Source organism: Tursiops truncatus, chromosome 2 (genome assembly GCF_011762595.2).
Source record: "Tursiops truncatus isolate mTurTru1 chromosome 2, mTurTru1.mat.Y, whole genome shotgun sequence".
Lineage (NCBI taxonomy): Eukaryota > Metazoa > Chordata > Mammalia > Artiodactyla > Delphinidae > Tursiops > Tursiops truncatus.
In genome coordinates, this window is record NC_047035.1 from 126,274,007 (window position 1) to 126,287,062 (window position 13,056).

Below are 13,056 nucleotides of genomic sequence, written 5' to 3' on the forward strand. Positions count from 1 at the left end.
TCACATTAAATCCAAGTTAATGTACATCATTTATCTCACTAGAGAATGAGAGAAAACACTGTATGTATCTGCTTTTGGGACACTAAAATGCAAAGTTCATATAAATTCTCCTATGTGAAATTCAGAACTGAAGTAGCTTTTGGTACAAATATTTCACCAGGACAGTGATTTGAAGGAGCATTGATTCCAATGCACAACTGTAGTAATTGTAGCTGAAAAACATAAATGCCACCTTCTCATACTTGCATCAAGGAAAAGACTCTGAGTCATATTTCATCCACATTCCTTAATGTCATCTTCAAACAAGTAGACAATCAAATACTTACAAATACATCTAAAGCCCACTGCCTAGACACAAAGTAAGAAATATTAATAAAAATAGACTTGTAATATACAAAAAGCTCGTGTGCTACAGACTATGATTACCTGGAGGTAGGAATTGCAGTTGGTTATTAGCTAATCGAAGATGACGTAAAGCTCTCAGATGACCAATTTCTGGGCAAACAATTTCTAAGGCATTGTCACTAAGATCCAAACACTGTAGTTTTACAAGGGACCCAATGGCTTCGAAGAGAAAAGAAGGGTAAAAGCATGATTAATTTGACCCAAGTGTTTTAACACCAAACTTTAATGCAAGTACTCCAAATTTAAATATTTTAATGCTTAATATCCCTGTCTCCAGGGCTGACATAATAGTAAAAACATATATCAAACTAAACTTTTTAAAAATTTTTATTAGAGTATAGTATCAAACTAAATTTTATGAAGTGATAACACTTCTACCTTGATATAAAGTAAGTTTAAAAATAGCACAAATAAAAATGTTAAAACAATGTAAAAATTACTTGAATAAATAATTCATGAAATATATAAAGTCTTTTTTATCTAACCAAAATGCTTAACTGGATTTATTAAACTTAAAAGTTATCATTTTATTATTTACCCAATGACAGTTTATCTGATAATAAATTTTTACCTAACCATTATAACCATTTCAGACTTCTTAAATTTAATTTAATCGTAACAGTTAACTGGATTACTAATTAGAGGAAAAAAAGCTTTGAAACTAATAAAGATGCTCTATAATTAAAATTCCCTAATTTTCCAACCAAAATTGGTTTAAAGAGACAATCTGTTCTATTATTATAAACTATAATAGCACTATACTATCTGTTCTACTATTTAAACTATAGCACCTCCTAACTAAAAACTTGAAGTGCACATACCTTCCGGAACCACAACTATGTTATTTGAGTGAAGATACCTAGAGGAAAAGAAGGGAAAAACAGCTGTTATCATTCAGTACTTCTGCTAGATAATCACTCTGTAAAATGCTCACTTAGAGATTTATCAAATATAAAGGGACCAGATTTTCTTTCATACCCTACTCTAAATGTGTAACACAAACTATATGGTCATCACGGATAATTAATAATACTTTGAGAATAATATTGTATGCTAGAATTGCAAATATTAAAACTATTTGCTAATTTAGTTGCTATTTTAAAATTAAAACATACACAATAAAGTATTTTTTTCAACCTCATAAAACAAATTACTAGTTTCTCTAGTTCATTTTAAATTATTCAGGTTTTCAGAAAAACATCTATTGTGTAGAGAAAAGTCAACACCTATTGTGTAAAGGAAAATGCAACTTTTAGTTTTTAAAGGATAACTTCACAAAATAATCAAAGATATTTCAAGCCAGTATGGAGAACCAAAAATGAAGCAATTAAATACTCATCATTTATGATATCTGTAGAAATATTCAACTGTCAAGGTACATAATATATTTCACAGCAAGAGGAATTTTGTAAATAAGAAATCAAATTCTTTTCTCAGAAAAAAAAAAGTCTACCCGGCTGACAAGTCCAGGCAAGTCTAAGTAAATAACATTCCCCACTGAAGTATCTTTAGCACTCTCTGGTGGAGACTTCATGCAATAGTCGGCAGCCAACTATTCAGAGCAAAACAACAGTGACCAATGAAAATCACATAATAATAATTTAAAAAATAAAATTAGATCATTGATTTTGAGGCCAGAGAACTAGATTTTGATAAAGTATTTTCAAACCTGTTGTCTTATTTATTATACCTCATAATCACTCTTCATATAGTATATCTTACATAGAATTTAAAATATTTCTTCTATATATTTTAGCCTGATATCAAATGTTAAAATGTCAATGACACAGAATAAGAAAGATACAAAATTAATAAATTTAAGAAGATTTTTATATGCTGGATTAAATCAATTCTGTGTAGGTATTAACTTGCTGGGCCTAACATAATTTAAACAATTACACCATTCTATGATTCATTTTATTCCTTGCTTTGTGTATACAGAATGATTCCATATTTTACTTTTTTTAGAATGTTTCCATATTTTAAAATCAATATTCTTTAAACATTACTTTTAGGAAGAAATATCTAACTACTTTAACAGATTACTCTAAAAATTCTTTATGCCGAAAGACTATATATATATATAAGTATACACACACATTTGCATGTATTACACAAAAGGCAGAGCGCCTAGACACCAAAATAGATAACTGATTTTTCAGTAATCCACAAAATTTTTGCCTCAACTCCAATGCTACCTACAAAAAAGGACCTTAAAATGTCCAAGTCAAAATATGAACTAAAGTACTATTATCATTAAAATCAAAAAGTATATTTTAACATAATAAATTTATCTACATTATAATGAAAAGCAGTAAATGGTAGTTTAGAATGTTCTCAATCCCGACTACACATTAGAATCACCAGTGGTCTTCAAACTATAGATGTCCAAGGCCATCTCAACTCAAGTTGCTCTGATGTGCAGCTGATGAAGAATCATCACTGGTAAAGTGGATCAGAGTAGGTTCTGGAGCCAGACTGCCTGTACCTTAATATCTATGTGACCAGGGGAAAATTACTGACCTTTTCACTTTCTTAATCTACAGAAGTAGAGGATAACAGCACCAACAACATAGGGATGCTGTGAGGATTAAATGAATTAATAAATGTAAAGCCCTTAGAACAGAGTTCCACGAATGCCACTGTTATAATTATTATTGTTATCATAAGTCATTTGTAATCAAAGGCTTAGCAATTTTAAGTCACTTCTGTCTACTTAATTTTTGTAATTTCAAAGTAGTTAAAATGTTGGTGTTTTGACGTAACTGGTTTTCATCATGTTATTTTTCTACTCAAATAATGCAGGAACTCCCATTCACTGCTGGTGGGAATGCATGACTGTACAGCCACTTTGGAAAATGGTTTGGCAGTTTTTTAATAAAATTAAATATAGATATTTACTTAATAGTAATATGGCAATGTCAGTTTCTTAGTCTTGACAAATGTTCAATGAAATTGTAAGATGTTAACAACAGGAGAAACCTGGGCATACTGGAACTCTGTACTTACTATCTTTACAACTTTTCTGTAAATAAAAACTGCTCCAAAATAAAAAAAAAAAAAATTTTTTATTAAAGGAACAGGACTTATACTTCCAGCCATGACGAAATAATAAGGACCAGATTTACCTAATTGCTATAAGCAACAAGAAAACCAAATGGAATATATGAAACAATTATTTTCTAATACTGACAAGAGGCAACTAGTACTATGTTCCCTGAGAGAGAAGAAACAAGTGAGGTGAGCCACACAGTGTCCACAGATTTATGCCGGGAGGCAAATAGTGCACTGTGGTACAAAAATGGGATCCCAAACAAAGAATGAAGTCTCACTGAGTTATGAAGAAACATATCAGAGTTCAGGGAACCTGAGGCAGCTGGAAGTTGTGGGTACAGTTCTGGAGGAGAGGGCACTACTGAAAAAAAAAACTTCAAGGGATCCTTTGACTCTTAGCTGAATTCTATAATGCACTCCAGTCAAAAAGTAACTGAAAACCTATCAGCTGAACAGTCCACAGAGCTCATACAGGGCTAGAAAGCATTCAAGTTCTGAGCAGCAAGTGTACCAAATCCTTGTTGATCACTTGGTTCATTTAAACGAGATTCTAGAAAGGTCCTGTGTGGGTAATAGGGCTAAACTATCCCTTTAGTAGAAGTTACTCTAGACCTGTCCTAACAAGCATAAAGACAGGCCATGAAAAGATCAAATTAAATTGCAAATAACTGCAGGCCAGAACAAAGCACCACAAAAAGGAAGACAACAAAGTGTAGACACAATAAAGTATTCATAAGGCCCAGCATCTAATCAAAAAGTGCTAAGAATTAGGAAAATGTGACCAATAACTAGGATAAAAAACAGTTAATACAAACGGAACCAGTATGACACAAATGATGGAATTAGCAAATAAGAACTTTAAAACAAAACAACTATAACAACTATATTCGGGTATTCAAAGAAAAATATAAACATTGTGAGAGAAATGTTAACATATAAAGAAGAACCAAATAGAGCTTCTAGAGATCAAATATACAACAAACTAAGTGAAAATCTCACTAGGTTGGATTAACAACTTACTAGATACTGAAGAAGAAAATACTACCAACCCTGAAGACAGGGAAATATAATATGTCCTAACTGAAGTACATTAAAAAAAAAAAAAGACTGAAAAGAATAGAACTGAACAGTGTGTCAGTGATTATGGGACCATATTAAACTAACAAACATGTAAGAGTCCCAGAAGCAGGGACCAGAGATAAGGGTATAGAAATAAATATCTAAAGAAATATATTTTAAAAATCCAAATCTGATGCAAACTATAAAGACACAAACCCAAGAAGCTCAATGAATGTCAAGGATAAAGAAAAAGAAAACCACAACAAAGTACATCAAAATCAAATCCCTGAAAACCAATAGAAGAATCAGACATTCTTCAAAGCAGCCCAAGGAAAAAAGACACATTACATACTGAGGAAGAAATATAGGAATGTCAGCAGATGTCTCTTCAGAAAGTATGCAAGCCAGAAGACAATAAACACCGTGAAAATGTTGAAAGAAAAAAAGTAACTGACAACCAAGAACTCTAATTCCAGAAGGCAAAACATACACATTTCAGAACTATGAAGATGAATGTAAAGCAAAAAACTATAAACTTTTAGAGAAAAAAAGCAGGAGAAAATCTTCAGGGTCTAGGACTAGACAAAGTTCTTAAATTTGACACTAAAAACATGATACATAAAAGCAAAAATTGACAAAGTGGACCTCATCAAAATGTAAAACTTCTGCTCTACAAAAGAACATGAAAATAGAAGTTATACAAAGGGAGAAAATATTTGTAAACAACCTATACAACCAAGGACTGTTTTCTAGAATATGTAAAGAACTCTTAAAACTCTTACAACTAAAGAAAAATATCCAAATAGAAAATGAGCAATAGACATGAACAGACATTTCACTGAAGAAAAGATAAAGATCACAAGTACTTGAAAAGATGTTAAATTAACGTTATAAGCCATTAGAGAAATACAAATTAAAATCATAATTAGATAAAACCACACATCTATCTGAATGACAAAAATTTAAAGTAATGACAAGAAAATAATGCAGGTGAGATGTGGAGAAACTGAAACAATCACACATTGCCGGGGGAGAATGTAAAATGGTACAGCCAACCTGGGAAATTATTTGGCAGTTTTTAATGAAACTACAAATTCAGATCAAAAGTGGCAGAATAAAGACCTCCAAAAATTCTCTTTATTTGTAAAATCAACAATAATACTGGCAATAATTATCAGAAGCTACATGTACAGAACTCTGGAAATTAACCAAAGACTTGCAGTAATACAGGGAGGGTTTATGTAAGAAAAATGGCAAAAATCTCAGTAAGAAGACTAAGCTGTGAATTTTGGGGTATTTTTACTTGCCCCAGTCCTATACCCTACTCTCCACCTCTGCAGAAGCCTGGAAAATCACTTTGCTTTTCACTTCAATTGCAGTAGCCTGGCTAGTACCTAAAGGGGCAGAACCAAGTTGGAGTTCGTTTCCAGAGAACTGTCATTTGACTGTCTCATGGATCTCTGAAAGACCCCACTTGCAAGGCTGTTTTTAACTTGATCTGACTAGAAGCTTGCCCGGTACAAAAACCCTTTCTCCAATTGAGATAAATTACAGGCAATTGTTTAACTTCGCTGGTGCCTGAGGCACTAGATAACAGCTGGAGCAAACAATAGACAACCAAAAACCTTAAATGAAAACGTTGGGGAGTTCCTTCCAGAGAACTTTGAAAAACTCTGACATATTTCTAGAAATCTAGGTCACATGCATGCCCGGAGCTGCACATATGCTCAGGAAAGACCCGAGAAGACCCTAAGCTCTCACCTCTGCTGGACTTGAAGTTCTACATAAGAAGTGAAGTCTAAGGCAAAGTTGTCAAGTGCCTAGATGAGAGGGGAAAGCTTGCCACAATACATATACAGAGACCCTCAGCAAGGACTGGGAGACTTAGCAGATTCAGGTAGGTAAGGAAATCTCTGCTTGATCATTAGCTGACCACTAAGGTAACTGAGCACAAGAACAACACAAAGATGTCTTGTCTCATCACTTCTATTCAACATTCTATGTTCTAGCCAGGGCAACTAAGCAAGAAAAAGAAATAAAAGGCATACACATCAGAAAAGAAGAAATACAACTCTTTACTGGTAGATGACTTGATCTTATATATAGAAAACCCCAAGGAATTCAACAACAAAAAAGAGCTAATGAATGAAGTTGGCAAGGTTGGAGGATATAATATCAATATACAAAAATCAACTGTATTTTTATATACTAGGTACTGAACAATTCTAAAGTGAAATTAAGAATATAGTTTTTGGGCTTCCCTGGTGGCGCAGTGGTTGAGAGTCCACCTGCCAATGCAGGGGACACAGGTTCGTGCCCCAGTCTGGGAAGATCCCACATGCCGCGGAGCAGCTGGGCCCGTGAGCCATGGCCGCTGAGTCTGCGCGTCTGGAGCCTGTGCTCTGCAACGGGAGAGGCCACAACAGTGAGAGGCCCGTGGGGGAAAAAAAAAAAAGAAGAATATAGTTCTATGTACAATAGCATCAAAAAGAAAAAATCTAAGAGAAGAAATTCAGCATTTTTACGCTGAAAAGTGTTCAATGTTCAAATTTTAAAACTGTTGAAGGAAACTGAAGACCTAAATAAATAGAAAGATATCCCACATTCAAAAATTAGAAGACATAATACTGTTAAGATGGCAATAATCCACAAACTGATCTAAAGATTCAGTGTAGTCGTTATCAACAATCACATTTGGCGTTTTTTTTTTTTTTTTTCATGAATTGACAAGTGGATCTTAAAATTCACATGGAAATGCAAGGGATTTAGAATAGCTAAAACAATTTTGAAAAATAAGGATAATGTTGGAGGATCCATACTTCTCAATTTCAAAACTCACTACAAAGCTAGAGTAATCAAGTCTGCATGGTACTGGCAAAAAGATAAAACATACAGATCAATGGAACAGAAGTGAAAATCCAGAAACATGCCCATGTGTCTATGGTCAACTGATTTTTAACAAACATGCCAAGACAATTCAATGGGGAAAAGAGTAGCCTTCTCAATAAATGGTGGTGAGATAACTGGTTATCCCATGCAAAAACAGAACATAGACTTCTACATCATATCATATGCAAAAATTAATTCAAAATGGATCAAAGACCTAAATGTAAGAGCTAAAATTATACAACTCAAATAAGAAAAGAGGAATAAATCTTCATGACATTGGATTAGAAAGTTTCTCAGACATGACAACAAAACACAAGCAACCAAATAAAAATTTATCAAGAAAGTGAAAGATAAACCACAGAATGGGAGAAAATATTTGCAAATCATATATATCAGGGGTCCCCAACCCCCAGGTCGCAGACTGGTACTTGTCCGTGCCCTATTAGGAACCAGGCCGCACAGCAGGAGGTAAGCGACAGGCGAGCAAGAGAAGCTTCATCTGCCACTCCCCACTGCTCCCCATCGCTTGCATTACCACCTGAACCACCTGCCCCCACCCCGTCCGTGGAAAAATTGTCTTCCCCAAAACCAGTCCTTGGTGCCAAAAAGGTTGGGGACTGCTGATATATGTGATAAGGGTCTGGTATTCCAAATACATAAAACACTCTTAGATAATAATTTTTAAATGGACAGCAGATTTGAATAGATTTCCCCAAGGAAAATATACAAATGCCCAATAAGCACAGGAAAAGACATCATTAGTCATTAGAAAAATACAAATGAAAACTACAAGATACCAGTTCACACCTATTAGGGAGTTACAAGGAATTGGGGGAGGGGAATGACTATTGATGGGTTTCTTTTGGGGTGATGAAAATGTTCTGGATTAGACAGTGATAATGGTTGCTCAACCTTGTTTATATACCAAAACCACTGAACCATACACTTTGAAAGTGTATGATTAAAATTTTATGGTACGTAAATTATATCTCAATTTAAAAAATGAAACATGCAATTTCCATGTGACTCAACAATTACATTCTTAAGCATTTATTGCAGAGAAATGAAAACTTATTCACACACAAAAAAACACGTACATGAATGTTCATAGCAGCTAAAATTTCATAATAGCTAAAAACTGGAAACAACCAATATGTCCTTCAATAAGTGAGTGGATGAACAAACTCCATTACATCCACACTGTGAAATATAACCCAACAACATAAAGGAACTATTGGTACATGCAACAACTTAAATAGATCTCAAGGAAATTATGCTCAATGAAAAAAAAAGCCAGTCCTGAAAGGTTATATACTATATGATTTATATAACATAACAAATTAAAATGACAAAATCATAGAGATGGAGAACAGAGTAGTAGTTGCCAGGGTTTGGGGGACAGGGAGAATGTGATTATAAAAGGGTAGAAAATGATGAAAACTGAATAATATCAGTGGATTGTAGCAATGTCAGTTTCCTGGTGGTGATCTTATACTGTAGTTATACAAGACATGAACACCGGCAGAACCTCAAAGAGTACCCAAGGATGTTTACATATTATTTCTTAAGATTACGTGTGACTACCATTATCTCAAAGTAAAAAGTTTAATTTTTAAAAAAGGAGAAATAAAGACATTTTTCAGGCAAACCAAATCTGAGAGAATATAGGAATTAATATTAAAGACTTTTTTTTCTCATTTTAAAATTTCTTTAATTGACAACTTAAATTCAAAATTATAATAGTGTATTTTGCCAGTTATCAATTTTGTCTCTCAGCTCCAAATCTACCTGCTATGCCATATTGGAGCTGGACCCTGTCAAAATTTCTCCTTTGCCAACTGATCTAATGTTAGGCCTAATGTTATCAAAAGAGGGTACTGGAGTGACTCTGCAAGATGAGAGTAGCAGGAAGGCATTTCCTTTCTGGGTCCAGTCCCCTTTCAATTTTTTATCCAGCACACAGCCAAGGCCCAGTAGTCCTCTTGGACAACCTTAAACTACATTCTCAAAGTGACCATGAAGTCACTTTTGTGGCATCTCAGGCTATTATCCTCAGGCCACACTCTCCCCATCCAACAATGCATTTCTATAAAGAACTTCAGTTGGCCTCAAGCAACTGTCTTCCCACCCTGTGGCTACTTCTGCGTTAGCTCTGACATGCTCTCAGGCAATTGCCTCCTTCCTACCAGTCAGACTGTTTCTAATAGATCAGCTCTACATTACCAACACCGTCCTGAAACAGTGAGCTGATATTACAGATCTGCTCTGGCCTAACCAGATGGCAAGGTTCTTCACCACCAGAGCACTGTATGTTTTGTGGCAGCCACATCTTATTTGAAGAAGTCTAATCTCAGCCTAGGTTTGGGGCTCTCCTAAGTCTTTAGTTCCTTCATTGTCTACTTTCTCTTGGTCCAGATCTACTTTTTTGTACTTACTAATTAATTATGAATACCATGGAGTCCTCTTTTACCTCTTTTAGTAGTTAATAACATTTTACTAGTTAACAATTCTTTATATTACTTCTCCCTGCTTAAACAGGGGTATGGTTTCTATCTCCTAACTGGACCCTGACTGATATATACATGGTTTATACATACATAGATCTATCTCTCTCACAACACTCACACACATGTAAAACACAGGACAGTAGCACAAAGGATAGGAGCGATGAACTGAAAGTATTGATCTAAGGTTCTTATATTAAATGTGAAGTAGTATATTATGTGAAGGTAGATTATAATAGGTTAAAGAAACATAATATAAACCTTTCAACATTGAAATGAAGTAGAGTTAATAAATCAATAATAGTAAAATTTAATCCTAAATAACACAAAAATAATTTAAAAGAAGAAAAGTAAAGAGGGAAAAAATAACAAAGAACAACTGGGACAAACAGAAGACAAACTGTTAAGTTGGTGAACTTAAATTCAATCATATCAGTAATCATATTAAACATAAACAGTCTAAACACTCCAGTTAAATGAGCCAGATTGTTAGACTGGTCAAAATCAAAGAACCAACTAATGTTGACCTCAAGAAACCCACTTGAGTTATAGAGGCAGAAACAGATTAAAATAAAAGAATGCAAGCTCTAATTCCAGTACAGCAGAATAAACTCCTACTGGACCAATCCTCTGGCAACTAAAACACTGAACAACACACACAGACAAAATGAACCTAAGGCACTGCAAGAGTAAACAAATAAGCCAATTCTGAAGGAGAGTCAAAACTTATAAGAAAGAACGGCACTGGGTGATTCTGGGTTTCATTTAAAAAAAAAAAAAGCATTTAGTCTAAGGAAGGATACAGTTATCACAAAAAATGGCTAAAATTCCAACAGAAAACTGCAGTGTTGCTAGCCTAAAGGAGGACAGAGTTCAGGGCAACCATGGCCCCTGACAAATAAAGGGAGAATACCAGAAAAAAAAATAAAAGCCAGGGAGGGGAAACCCCAAATCCTATGTATAAACTTTGCCTAAATCAGTGGCTGACTGCAAAACCATTTACATGTGGAAGAAACTACAACTAAAGATAAAAGAACCAGACTGAGATTTCAGCTGCCTTCCAAGAGGCTGTTTACTGCTTGAGTCAAACCAGGTAAATTAATCACTGAAATATTGGGCTGGCCGGAAAGTTCGTTCAGGTTTTTCCATAAGATGTTATGGAAAAACCCAAACAAACTTTCCGGCCAGCCCAATAAAAACATCAACACTCTTTGATGAAATATAACATATTCCAGTCTCCAAAACATATGTCCTCATTTGTCAGAATATAATCTAAAATTACTCAATATATGAAAACCCAGAAAAATGTCAACAACAACAATGGATAGCAATCTCAAGAAAAGACAGCAACCTCAGGAGACAAATACTTTTAAAGGGCTCAAAGAGGGCTTCCCTGGTGGCGCAGTGGTTGAGAGTCCGCCTGCTGATGCAGGGGACACAGGTTCGTGCCCCGGTCCGGGAGGATCCCACATGCCGCGGAGCGGCTGGGCCCGTGAGCCATGGGCACTGAGCCTGCGCGTCCGGGGCCTGTGCTCCACAATGGGAGAGGCCACAACAGTGAGAGGCCTGCGTACTGCAAAAAAAAAAAAAAAAAAGGGGGGCTCAAAGAAATAAAAACCGTCAAGTTAGAATTCAACAGCCATTGTATAGATAATTCAGTGTGGAGTCTTATGGTGCAATCTTCTTCATCTTCATGATTGTTTCACCTTTTTGCCTGAAACCCCCAAGAATTTTTCCTTTAGCTTTAAAGTCTGAAAAAACCTTTGAAAAAATTTCACGCCCATTACTAACAAAAAAATCTTGAGAAAATAGGAATTAATAGTGTGGTAAGTAGCCCCTAGGATGGTCCCCAATGATCTCTGCTACCTGGCATTCAGGACCTTGTGTAATAGCCTCCCCTTGAGTGTTCATTAGATCTAGTGGCTCCCTTCTAAAGGACAGATATAGTAACAGTGACAGGATGCCACTTCCAAGATTAGGTCAGAAAGAGACTATGGCTCTTGTCTTGTATACCCTTTCTTGCTCTTCTGCTTGCTCACTCTGATGGAAATCAGCTGCCATGTTGTGAGCAACATAACAGAGGCCAAGTGGCAAGGAACTAAAGGAGTTCTCTGCCCAACAGCCAGCTAGGAACTGAGGCCCTCAGTCCAACGAACTGCAAGAAATTGGTTGAATCCTGCCAACAACCACATGAGTGAACACAGAAGAGGATCTTTCTTCAGTTGAGCTTTCAGGTAAGTCAGCAGCCCTGGGCAACAATCTTGATTAGAGACTTGAAAGAGACATTGAAGCAAAGGCACCCAGCTAAGCCAAGCCCAGATTTTGGACCTTCAGAAAATATCAGAGAATAAGTGTTTATTCTTTTAAGCACACCTACATTTTAAGCAAGTACATTTTGGGTAATCTGTTAAGCAGCAATAGATTACTAACACAGATGGATATTTACTGAACACAAAAGAATTGTGTTAACTGTAAAGCCAGCATCTTTCTTAGTGGGGAAAACCTGGAGGTATTCCCACTAAGGTCAGAAAGATGACAAGGATGTCCACTACCTCAAGTACAATTTCACACTGCCCTGGAGAGGGACTAGCCAATGCAATCAGAATAGAGAAGATAATTAAAGATTTGGAAAAGAAGAAATAACACTGTCTGTATTTTCAGACATGAGAGTATACCTGGAAAACTCTGGAGAATCAATGATAAAACTAACTCAAACAATAAAAGATTTCAGGAAGGAGCAAGATATAAAGTTAACATGCAAAAACCCATAGTGCTCCTATATACAAAAAATAGCCAGTTAGAAGATATAACAGATAAGAAAAATCATTTACACAGCAAAAAAAATAAATATTTAGGAACAAACTATTAGAAATGTTCAAAATCTATATGAAGAAAAATATAAAGCACCTATTAAGGACAGAAAAGTAGACCTAAAAAAATGTTAAGTCATCCTTGTTCTTGGAAATACACACTGAAGTATTTAAGGGTAAAGAACCACAATGTATGTAACTTTTTCTCAAAAGCTTCAGAAAAAAAATAAATACACATATAATATGTATAAAGAGAATGAAAGCAAAAACTTGATAAAGCAAATGGGGTAGAACATCACCAAAGATGTTTAAACTGAACCTAATCCAGAGGAAAC

The 13,056-nt window shown here is 35.1% G+C and overlaps 1 protein-coding gene across 5 annotated transcripts in view; it reads right to left on the reverse strand.

The window, feature by feature from the left end:
* The window catches only part of LRRC28 (leucine rich repeat containing 28), a 181,061-nt gene that overhangs the window by 147,455 nt on the left and 20,550 nt on the right, over positions 1-13,056 (reverse strand). For all 5 annotated transcript variants that reach the window (XR_012330252.1, XR_012330255.1, XR_012330253.1 and 2 more), the window contains exons 4-5: positions 1,227-1,264; positions 427-564 (exon numbers count right to left, since the gene is read on the reverse strand). Coding sequence is in view for 1 of the 5 variants with exons in the window: in XM_019945867.2 (XP_019801426.1) it covers positions 427-564; positions 1,227-1,264 (176 nt within the window). In the remaining 4 variants the exon portion in view is untranslated. The remainder of the gene's footprint in view (positions 1-426; positions 565-1,226; positions 1,265-13,056) is intronic.